This window comes from Eretmochelys imbricata, chromosome 11 (assembly GCF_965152235.1).
Source record: "Eretmochelys imbricata isolate rEreImb1 chromosome 11, rEreImb1.hap1, whole genome shotgun sequence".
NCBI classification, from domain to species: Eukaryota; Metazoa; Chordata; order Testudines; family Cheloniidae; genus Eretmochelys; species Eretmochelys imbricata.
Window position 1 is genome coordinate 41,316,094 of NC_135582.1, and position 12,131 is coordinate 41,328,224.

The 12,131-nt window shown below is 40.8% G+C and overlaps 1 protein-coding gene across 1 annotated transcript in view; it reads left to right on the forward strand.

Annotated features, from left to right (window-relative positions):
• Positions 1-12,131, forward strand: part of RAPGEF4 (Rap guanine nucleotide exchange factor 4) — a 222,504-nt gene that overhangs the window by 121,773 nt on the left and 88,600 nt on the right. Inside the window, exon 6 of the mRNA XM_077829663.1 lies at positions 695-759. Coding sequence (XP_077685789.1) covers positions 695-759 — 65 coding nt within the window. The remainder of the gene's footprint in view (positions 1-694; positions 760-12,131) is intronic.

Here is a 12,131-nt window from a genome sequence, read left to right on the forward strand (position 1 = left end):
TTCCTGACCCCAAATATGGCAATCAGCTGAACCCTGAGCATGTGGGAAATGAAGTCTTTGGGAACTGTAGATGCTCAGCACTTCTGAAAATCAAGGACGTTTATTTAGGTGCCTGAATATGGATGTAGGATGTCTAACTTTAGTTGCTCAAATCTGCTAACGTTGTCCAGTACATTTATACATTTGGTATATTTGTTGTATCTGCAGTGCTCATTGCTGCGTTCCATGGGATTCATATGATGTCTTAACACAGAACATTTTTCTAAAGAAACACATACCAATATGTTATGTTTTATAGAAAAATTGGTTGTTATGGGCCGTGCTATTTTTTTTTATAAATATTAAAACACAGTTTTATGTGAGTTTTATATCTGAGTTTTATGTGTGCCCAGCCAAATGCCCATGTACAGTCTTGAAAACTTAAAATTGGAGGCCTGCTTAACCTGCTGATACATGTAGGATTTACACATTTTTTATTCTTAATGGGCATTTCATCTTTATAGCCTTCGTATGTAGGTAGGAAGTACATTTTTCATTTCAAACTTACTCTAACTTACTAAACCTCATAAGTAAATGCACATGTACTCAAACTGCTAAGACCCTCCTAATTTTTTTATTACTTTCATGAATGGCTGCTTTAGTATTTAGAGAATGCACAATATGCTGTATTGATGTATTTCCTGTTTTCTTTTAGGGATGCCTGACAAGGAGAATATGTCTAGCAATACTCTTTGTCCAGTATCTAAAAACTGTAATAAGGTAAATCACACATCATTCTTCACTACTTTGACAATAAAAAAGAATAAATATAGCATTAAATTGGAAAAACAGCAATACAATTAAAAGGGATGGGGGGGAAGGTCCCAGTCCTGCAAAGGCTTAAAACACATGTGTAACTATTGCACGTGGAAAATCCCACGCTATAAGTGGGCTTTAGTCTTTGCAGGATCAAAGAGCAGTGGCTGAACTTTTCTCTCTCTCATTACTGGTCCAGGACCAGGACAGGAAAAAAAAAGTCTGTTATCTCAAATATCTTCAGCTACTGTTGAAGTTGGTGACAGCTGGTGCCTGGGTAGAACTTCACATCTGGGGCTCATCTCTATAATAAAGTCACAGGGATGAAAGTGTGAGGGTGAAATGCATCCCTGTGAAGCGGGCCAGTGCAAGCCAAGATACCATTATAGTCCTAATTCAGACCTATTTTGAGGATTTAAGTGGGTCTTACGTAATGCATAGCCTTTGTACTGTCCCCTTGCACAGGGCTGAATTTTACCTTATCTGCACAGAATAGCTGTAATCCCAATTCCCTTTCAGAAAGTGCTTCTCTGCCTTCATACTAACCAATTGGAACACACATACGATAATTTATGAGTAATGCTGTCTGGGTTTAAAATAACCACAATAGCAGGAAGAAATAATAGTATCAGGGTCTGTTCATGCTGTGGCCTGGGTGGGAGAGTTACAGGGATATTTAATGTTGCTTGGATGTTTTTCTTTCTGAACACAGTAGTTTAAAATGATTCATTTACTTTGTATTTAAAAAAATTAGAGAATTTTTAAGTGGACATTGGAAACCTCTCGACAGCAGATAAAGCAAAAGAATACTTTAGTCCATTTCATTCATGTGAATATAACTAATTCAAAAAGAACAGGAGTACTTGTGGCACCTTAGAGACTAACAAATTTATCTGAGCATAAGCTTTTGTGGGCTACAGCCCACTTCATCGGATGCATGCAGTGGAAAATACAGTAGGACGATTTTATATACACAGAGAATATGAAACAATGGGTGTTATCATACACCCTATAACGAGAGTGATCAGTTAAGGTGAGCTATTACCAGCAGGAGAGAAAAAAAAAAATCTTGATAATCAAGATGGGCCATTTCCAGCAGTTGACAAGAACATGTGAGGAACAGTAGGGGGAAAAAATAAACATGGGAAAATAGTTTTACTTTGTGTAATGACCCATCCACTCCCAGTCTTTATTCAAGCCTAATTTAATGGTGTCCAGTTTGCAAATGAATTCCAATTCAGCAGTCTCTCGTTGGAGTCTGGTTTTGAAGTTTTTTTGTTGTAATATTGCGACTTTTAGGTCTGTAATTGAGTGACCAGAGAGATTGAAGTGTTCTCCGACTGGTTTTTGAATGTTATAATTCTTGACATCTGATTTGTGTCCATTCATTCTTTTACGTAGAGACTGTCCGGTTTGGCCAACGTATATGGCAGAGGGGCATTGCTGGCACATGATGGCATATATCACATTGGTAGATGTGCAGGTGAACGAGCCCCTGATAGTGTGGCTGATGTGATTAGGCCCTATGATGGTGTCCCCTGAATAAATATGTGGACACAGTTGGCAATGGGCTTTGTTGCAAGGATAGGTTCCTGGGTTAATGTTTTTGTTGTGTGGTTGCTGGTGAGTATTTTCTTCAGGTTGTGGGACTGTCTGTAAGCAAGGACTGGCCTGTCTCCCAAGATCTGTGAGACTGATGGGTCGTCCTTCAGGATAGGTTGTAGATCCTTGATGATGCATTGGAGAGGTTTTAGTTGGGGGCTGAAGGTGACGGCTAGTGGCGTTCTGTTACTTTCTTTGTTGGGCTTGTCCTGTAGTAGGTGACTTCTGGGTACTCTTCTGGCTCTGTCAATCTGTTTCTTCACTTCAGCAGGTGGGTATTGTAGTTGTAAGAACACTTGATAGAGATCTTGTAGGTGTTTGTCTCTGTCTGAGGGGTTGGAGCAAATGCGGTTGTATCGTAGAGCTTGGCTATAGACAATGGATTGTGTGGTGTGGTCTGGATGAAAGCCGGAGGCATGTAGATAAGTATAGCAGTCAGTAGGTACTATTTCCCCTTGTTTATATTTCCCCCTACTGTTCCTCACACGTTCTTGTCAACTGCTGGAAATGGCCCATCTTGATTATCACTACAAAAGGGTTTTTTTTTCCTCTCCTGCTGGTAATAGCTCACCGTAACTGATCACTCTCGTTATAGGGTGTATGGTAACACCCATTGTTTCATGTTCTCTGTGTATATAAAATTGTCCTACTATATTTTCCACTGTATGCATCCGATGAAGTGAGCTGTAGCCCACGAAAGCTTATGCTCAAATAAATTTGTTAGTCTCTAAGGTGCAACAAGTACTCCTGTTCTTTTTGCAGATATAGACTAACACGGCTGCTACTCTGAAATAATTCAAAAAGGAAAGCATTTGTTCTTACTTGTTCACTTCCACCTCTCCCTGTCTGCCTGTCCCTCTTCCTCAGAGATAGTGACCTTTCTTAATCATGTCTTGTAGCCTTTATTAAGCATACAGACACTACTGCATACGCAGTTCCTTTTTCCGCTCTGTTATTCACTAACAGCATAACACTTCCTGACCCAGCCTTATCCTGCATGAAAATTAACACTTTTCCATGAACTTATTAATAGTAATCCTATGCACTCTGATAGCACCTTCCATTCTAAAAGATTTCTAAAAACATTTATGAATGAAGGTCACAACGCCTCTGTGAGGCATGATCATCTCCATTCTACATACGAGGAAACTCAGACACAGAGAGGCTAGGTGACATACTTGAGACCACACAGGAAGTCGATAGCAGAGTTGAAGCGCAGTAGTAGAGCGGAAGTTCACTTGTGGAATCCCACAAGGATCGATGCTCTCTCCTGTCCTATTCAATGATCTGCATGCAGCCACTAGGTAAATATGGACTCAGGTGCCAGCAATATGCAGATGTCACACAGCTCTACCTATCTTTCACCACATATGGGTGGATGAGATCAGCTCAGGGATGAGATGAACTGGCTAAAACTGAACCCAAGCAAGACACAGGTGATGCTGGTGGGCAAAGGAAAGCATTTGGAAGGTTTGCAGCAATGGTGCAATCACTTCTGATTGGAGGTACACATCCACAATTGGTCAATTCAGTCCATAGTTTAGGAATGCTCCTGGATTCCTCACTGCTGCTAAGTTTTCACATAGCAGCATCTGTGAGTAATGCTTTCTACTGTCTCCAGTTGGCTAGGAGACACCATCACATTCTGGCAAATGATGACCACACCTTTGTCACTCTTGGCTGGCCTACAGAAATACAATATACCTGAGCATAAAGCCTTCAGCACTATGATGGCCTTCGCTTGTGGGGAGCATTGCCTCGTAGTCTGGGCTTAGGCCCTTCAAACTGCAGAGGCGGGGTTTGATAGTGGAGCCCAGGCCCTCCCACTCCACCAGACTCCAGCTCAGGGCCCTGTGAGGCCTATCAAAGGTCTGACACCTGGGAAATCTTAAGGCTGCCCTCGCTGAGCCACTTTCTGTTATCCCAGTATTGTCCAAAATTCGCCGTCTGTGGCAAGGAGATGTGCCAGGAGGTCAGCTCACCGCTTGGCACCTCTTGTGGCCATGCATGGTGTGGGGGCTCCTCCTCAGGGTGGCAGCTGTCTCGTCTGGTGGCTTTGCCCTGGGCCAGGTCAGTACTCAGTCTCTCCCCTGCTGGGTTAGTCCATAGACAAAAAAAGGGGAATTTAATGCAAACAAACTGAGTCTATAAGAGAGAGAGGGGAATGCATCCCCTCAGGGAGTATCTGCAGCAAGTAGGGTTGCCAACCCTCCAGGATTAGTCTGGAGTCTCCAGGAATTAAAGATTAATCTTTAATTAAAGATTGTCATGTGATGAAATCTTCAGGAATATATCCAGCCAAAAATTGGCAACCCTAGTAGAGTCTCTCTTCCCTCAGGGAGGCACTTTTGGGCAGTTGTTGTAGGGAGAGATCCAGTTTTCCCTTAGCTTTTTTTCTCAGGAGCTGTGAGTTGCAGGACCAGTCTCTTTCCTGGCCTGCTCTCAAGTGAGCTGTTCTGCTCCCTTTTAGCTCCTCCTTCAATCCATGCATCTCTTGCAGGTGTGGCGGGGTGGGGCTGGCTAAGCCCAGAGCAGCCTAGTAACCCTCTGTTACCATTGTGGAGTTTGTGTACCCTATCACAAGCTCTTAGGAAATTCCACTCGGTCCAGAATGCTGCAGCTACTCTCCTCAGCAACACAGACTACTGTGAACACATCAAACCTGTCCTCCACACGCTACACTGGCTTCCCACAGAATGTCAAGTCAAGTTCAAAGTCTCAGCCCTTATCTTCAAGTTGCTCAATGGCCTGGGTCCAAGTTATCTAAATGATCAGCTAAAGCACTGGGATGAAGAATGTGGTTGACAATTTCACTTCTCTGGCACAATGTAACTTTCTACAATGAGGGTTAAGCTCCTCTGTGCAAGGCCCAGAGCTTTCTTGGGGGCCAGTCCAAGACAGGGGATGAACTCCCCCAGGAACCAAGGACCATCAGAAATTATATCACCTTCTTCTCTAAGTGAAAGGAGCCTTTCTTTGATATTGAGTTTTCTGACATAAACATATAGCCACACATTATATATTTAAGAACATTCCAAAACAAAACACTCTGCATACAATTCTTCTTCAGAGAGATGAGAGAACAAACATGAGATGTTAGTCACTTTGCTCAGTGTACTACTGAAAGATGCTCAGATACTATGGTGATGAGTGTGGTATAAGAACCTATGTAGAACAGAATAGCTCATGACTCCTAGTTCTATGCCTTTCCCACACATTCATACTTCCTTTTATTTACCGAAAGTAAAAAAGCAAGTGCACCAAACAATATGTAAATGCACAAATATTTAGTTTACTGCATGTCAGATTTATTATCTGCATTTATGAATTATACCAATACTATAGTACCTGAACAACTTGTACCATTCTCATATCCTGCTATCAATTAAAGATTTGATTGACCTGGAAGATATGTCCGCAGCTCCAGAGTCTCAGATGTGTGGGGGTAGCTCTGCACTGATCCAGGATGCAAAGTTGCCCTAAATCCAACATTAATAGCCAGAGAAGTATTCCCCCTGTACAGATGAATCCTTGGGTAATGCAGAACCACTTGAACAGCTACTAGGTTCGTGCAGAAGCACATGTGCAGGGAAAATGGAGCATGTCCGGAGTATCCTTATGCCACAGTTATCCTAGGCTACTGGAATGGCCCTTAATGATGCTGCCGGTAGGTGCAGTTTAGAGCAGGGGTTCTCAACCTTTTTCTTTCTGAGGCCACCTATAAAAACCCCAAGCTACAGGGGCCCCTGTAAAGCTAAGTTGCTTAGGCTTTGGCTTCAGCCCTGGGTGGCAGGGCTCATGGGCCCAGGCTTCATGAGGTGGGGCTTCAGCTTTCTGCCCAGGGCCCCAGCAAGTCTAATACTGGCTCTGCTTGGAGAACCCCCTGAAACCTGCTCATGGGCCCCCGGGGGCCTCAGACCCCTGGTTGAAAACCACTGGCTTAGAGCACCCTTCAAAGATCAGCCAAGCGCTGAGGTGGATAAGGTTTAAAAGAAGCTCTTTAAAATACTATGTGCTGTAAGAAAACATCCTGCATGGATCCTGACATATTTCCAAATTTTTTGTTTTTATTATTTTCGTAGAACTTGCTTGTTTTAATTTTGCATGTACATATTCACAAATCTTTTCACATGGCTCATAAGTGTGCTTCAAATTAAATAGGATATATTTCACTCTTTAAGTATGAAATGTATTCATCTCTTATTCAGTTTATGTTAATTCTTTTAATAGCTCCAGAATAGATGATTTTCCATATTCACCATCTAATTATTTGAGCTGTATGTTCATAGCTTAATTTTTTTCTTTTGTCACCTTCTTCTTTTTTGATGAGTAACATACGATTTTTCTTCTAATGTATGCCTTCCAAGCATCCCACCATATGGGAGCATTTGGTATTCCTGGTTCAATTAAAATCGATCAAAAATGCGTTTCTGTCTGAAGAAAGCTGCAAAGTGATTTTCTGGTACCCAAAAGGAATTCATTTACATCTGAGGTTACTTTAGTGCACATTATTTAATACAAAGACACAATTAAACTGAGCATAAAATAACTGAAACAAAATATGAAATGATTGTGTTAATGCCATCCGTTATATTTTGGGGAATGGAAACAATCAATTCTAGACTCTCTTTCTTAAAAAAAAGAACATAAATGCTTTCTGTTGGATTAGTTAAGTTTAATAATTGTATGATAGTGTCTCTTGAAATAGTTTTGAAAATTCTTATACAACTAAACCTAGAAATGACTGGGTCTAGTAGTTGAACTTAAACTTCCAGGCTAAGTGACAGAATCAATGATAATCTCAGATACATTTTGGAAAAAGTTATGGAAGAATAAGAAGAACACAGGAGAGTCCTGATTGTGTACAGGTGGAGCTGGGAGCCATGCCTGTATTTAAGGTTGCTGGACACTTTCCATCATGGGACCCTATTTTCAATTGCTTATAACTTTTCCAATCTTTAACTTTTTGGGTTGATATTTTCCAGGCCAGGGGTCTGCCTGAGGCTGAAAGTTTCAGCTAAATTGGTTTGGCCATTTTGGAGAATGAGGTTGGGGGAAAATATGTTTGTCCATGTTAAAAAAAATAATTCTTTGTCTTTTCCTGGAGAAGCTCTAGGGCCTCCATGCAGGGACTTGAAATTTATCAGTGGGTGTCACGCTGGCATCAGGGATGCACCTTTTGCCATCCCCATAACACTTTGCCCAAGTTATAAGCCTCTGAAAAATCTCAGTTCGCACATGCTTGCTAGACAGATTTGTAAGTGTTCGATAGCTAAATTCTCCAAAGATCCCATCTGCACTGGGTGCATTCTGCACATGCATGCCAGCTCAGGGCTGCAGGAACTGAACAAGCCTTTCTCTGTAGTTGTTTCTCCCAGCTGGTAGGGGCCTCTGTGGAGACAGGCACTGGAACTGAGAGGAGGAAGACTGTCTCTTTTGTGCTCTCAGTGCATCTCCTGTTGTCACCCTGGCAGTGAGAAGAAGCAGGAAGAAGCTGGCTGACTATTCCCAGGGGTTATGGAGATAGGGGAAGAGGGAATTGCAGGACCAAAACAGTAGGGGGAAGATGGCAGGGGTAGATAGGAGCAGAGAAAAACCCAAGCTGGGCGCATAGAGTCTCTAACCACTTTCCTACAGAACATGGAATTGAACTCGGAAGTCTTCAGTCTTTGCATTCCTTTCCTGGCAGCAATTAACTGTGAAACCCTCTGCCAAAGCATGTGTCTTATCTTTCTCTAGTGATGGTCCCATAGAGGATAACACCCTACAACTTTTGTCATTTACTCTGTTAGCTCATGTGGAAGAGATCTGTGCTATGGACCTAAAGATCTCAACTCTGTTGATGTCCTATTCTGGGGATCAATATGGATTCTCAGGCTGGGATTTCTGGGTTTTTTGTTTTTGAATTAGGAAATTAAACCCAAAAAACTGTGTGATAAGAACATTAAAGTCAAGCATTCAAAAGTTAGTCAATGTCAGAATGTACAATTTTAATTAGGCCTCTTGTGTGTATGTATTATGTTATGGGCTTTAATTACATAATCACATTATTTTTTTCAGTGGGACCCCTTACATTATAAATTCTAACCTCAGACAGTAACACTGACACATTGTTTTTGTTTTGGTACAGCCTAATTCCTCTAACATTGCATAGAAAATTAATTTAATATATGCCTTGTTTATGGAAAAATATATATCCCAAAAATAGGAAAGTTCTTATTTTTCATTTTTCTTCTTCTCACTGCTTTTGCTGAAGAATCTATATACACAATAAATTAGATGTAATTGGCATGACTTTTTGCATGTAGATCTTGATATGAGCTTGGGAGCATACTTTGTTTGAACTCTCTGTTATGTTCTATTTTTAATGTGTTCCCATGTAGTCTCTTTCTAGTTCTACTATATTAAAATAACAACATGGGCTCCCTCTGGTGGTCAACATAATACCTTTAAATACCCTTAACATTAGGTAATGTCTAAATAGCACAATGGCTACTGTCTGCTTTTTCTTTCAAGGTAATGCATTCAAATCCTGCTGAGTGTAATTTTATCAAAAATTCTTTAATTTGAGGACATTTTTCTTAACAAGACCTTTACAATACATACTCATATCTCTTTGGAAGTTATCTTTTTGTTTTGTTTCCTCTTTGATTTATTTGATAAACAATAATTTAAAATTGTATTATATCTTTAATAAATTATAGCATTTCTGGCTTTTTGGCTGTTGTCCCATATGACACTAAACTGGGAGGAGTGGTAGATATGCTGGAGGGTAGGGATAGGATACAGAGGGACCTAGACAAATTGGAGGATTGGGCTAAAAGAAATCTGATGAGGTTCAACAAGGACAAGTGCAGAGTCCTGCACTTAGGATGGAAGAATCCAATGCACCGCTACAGACTAGGGACCGAATGGCTAGGCAGCAGTTCTGCAGAGAAGGACCTAGGGGTGACAATGGACAAGAAGCTGGATATGAGTCAACAGTGTGCCCTTGTTGCCAAGAAGGCCAATGGCATTTTGGGGTATATAAGTAGGGGCATTGCCAGCAGAGCGAGGGACGTGATCGTTCCCCTCTATTCGACATTGGTGAGGCCTCATCTGGAGTACTGTGTCCAGTTTTGGGCCCCACACTACAAGAAGGATGTGGAGAAATTGGAAAGCATCCAGCGGAGGGCAACAAAAATGATTAGGGGTCTGGAACACATGAGTTATGAGGAGAGGCTGAGGGGACTGGTATTGTTTAGTCTCCGGAAGAGAAGAATGAGGGGGGATTTGATAGCTGCTTTTAACTACCTGAAAGGTGGATCCAAAGAGGATGGATCTAGACTATTCTCAGTGATAGCAGATGACAGGACAAGGAGTAATGGTCTCAAGTTGCAGCGGGGGAGGTTTAGGTTGGATATTAGGAAGAACTTTTTCACTAGTAGGGTGGTGAAACATTGGAATGCGTTACCTAGGGGGGTGGTGGAATCCCCTTCCTTAGAAGTTTTTAAGGTCAGGCTTGACAAAGCCCTGGCTGGGATGATTTAGTTGGGATTGGTCCTGCTCTGGGCAGGGGGTGGGACTAGATGGCCTCCAGAGGTCCCTTCCAACTCTGTTATTCTATGATTCTATGACTTCTCACTTGCTAAAAGTTAGGCATGTGCTTAAATGGCTTGCTAGATCAAGGCTCTAGGTTGGTGTAATTGAGAACAGAATGTGGTCTATTCAAATAATTGGAGTAGCATGGGTGGAAAAGCAGTATTTGGTATTTTGTCAGCTCTAGATATATCTAATAAAAATATCTAAAAGAACTTTTAGTAGAAAGAAAAAGTATAATCTGAGTATTAATCATTTAAATGATAGCATTTTCTACATAAACAACCAAATTAATATTAATTTATTTTAATTGTTAAGCCCTTATTGGTAGCTCTAGGCACTTTAAAATAAGTAAAATGTACTGTTTACAAAGCTAAATTCATCAGATACAATATTGAACAGCCCATATGACATACCAATAATAGTCACACTGGTCCACTATAATAACCACAGTAGTAATAAGCACAGTAATTCCACCTCTGGTTATATTGTCTCTCAATTTACCATTCCCAAATACCTGAGGAGAATGCTTACCTTTTAACATATCCAATAGGTTAACAAATCTGGGGTTTGTCTGACTCCTAGCAGAATTCTTATGGAGAATTTTGACACTACTGTAAAATACTGGGTTTGTAGTAAAAGTGAGTGCATGAAGTACTGTAGCAAGATTGTAGAGGCGATGACAGAGTTTTTTGGAAAGTGATGATCTCAGTGTGGCTCTTGAATGAAATTTGTGTGTTGTAGTTTTGACTGAATTAATTTTCTGTGGTCTTGTCTACCTAGTGTGGCAATGTGCACGAGACAGGTGTGAATTCTAAAGTGCACCAATGTGGTGTGCACTAAATAGCCCGTGTAATCCCTGCTGGAGCAGACTAAAAGTTCCCTAGTGCGTGTTCATGTTCTTCATTTACATAGTTTGTGTAAGTGACCTACAATGTATATGCACTGTTATAAGTCCTAACCTTCTTGGGCTGTGTGCCACAATCTATTGTCCTAAACACTGTCAGCATAGGATAGCAAAGGTAATAGTTTTGTATTTTCTGTTTAAAAACTGTTACATATGCCCTTTACACAATGATTTCTAAATAATATTTTTATGCAACCTGAACTATAATAGTTCTTTCTGGTGTCTGCTATAATATTTTGGCATCCATTATCAGATATATGAAAATATAATTTTCTTAGATGTCTTCATTCTGCACTTTGTGGAAATGCTTTGGGTTCAGTAATTATCAGATTCCATAGCAATTTGGCTGTTATTAAAGACTGTGTGAGTGACTGTAGTCACTTTGCAGTGAGTCACACTGGAGGCAGCATATGGTGGGAGAGATAATAAATACCGAGGTGTGAGGTGTGAAGGCGTTTGTGACAAATGCATTTTTATACATTAGTAATAAACTTCATCTTGAAAAATGTGCAGGTCTTTATATGTCGCCAGATCTCTTTAGATAAGCAACATTATTAGAAAGGCTGCAGTTTTACATAAACTTGTCTTACGTAAGCTAAATTGTTAGAGAGTCAATAGGGGAGACTGAAAGACACCATGGACTTAAATGTCAGCAGTATGCAGATGATACACAGTTGTACATTTCCTTAACATCAAATGCAGAACCCATTTGTCCCAAAACATGTGTGAAGTCAGTATGTGGATGAGAAGTATCTGGCTGAAGGTGAACTCAGGCAAGAAAAATGTGGTGTTGGTAGGAAAAGAGAGGTGCTTCGAAGAACTAGCTAGCATTCTTGCATCACCTGTCATCCAAGTCAACTGACAAATCATCCAAAAAGGTGTGGGGCTTTGGGGTCTTTCTGATCCTCACTGATCGTGGAGACCCAAATAGTGATGGCTGCCATGAACAATTTCTATTTGTAGTTGACCAGGAGACTAAGATCTAATGTGACAGACACCAAGCTGACCAGGGTATTCCATCCTGTTGACACTTGCAGGATTAATTATTGATTGTTACTTGATTATTGCTATACCAGGAATGAACACAAGCTTTGAAAAAACTCCGGCTGGTCCAGAATGCCACAGCATGTCAGTTAACCAACATGGATGTTAATAGTCACTAACTTGGCCCTTCATCAAATACCTGATCTAGTTCAAGATCATAGTCCTGATCTTCAAAACTTTCCCATGAGTAAGATCATCTCTCCTC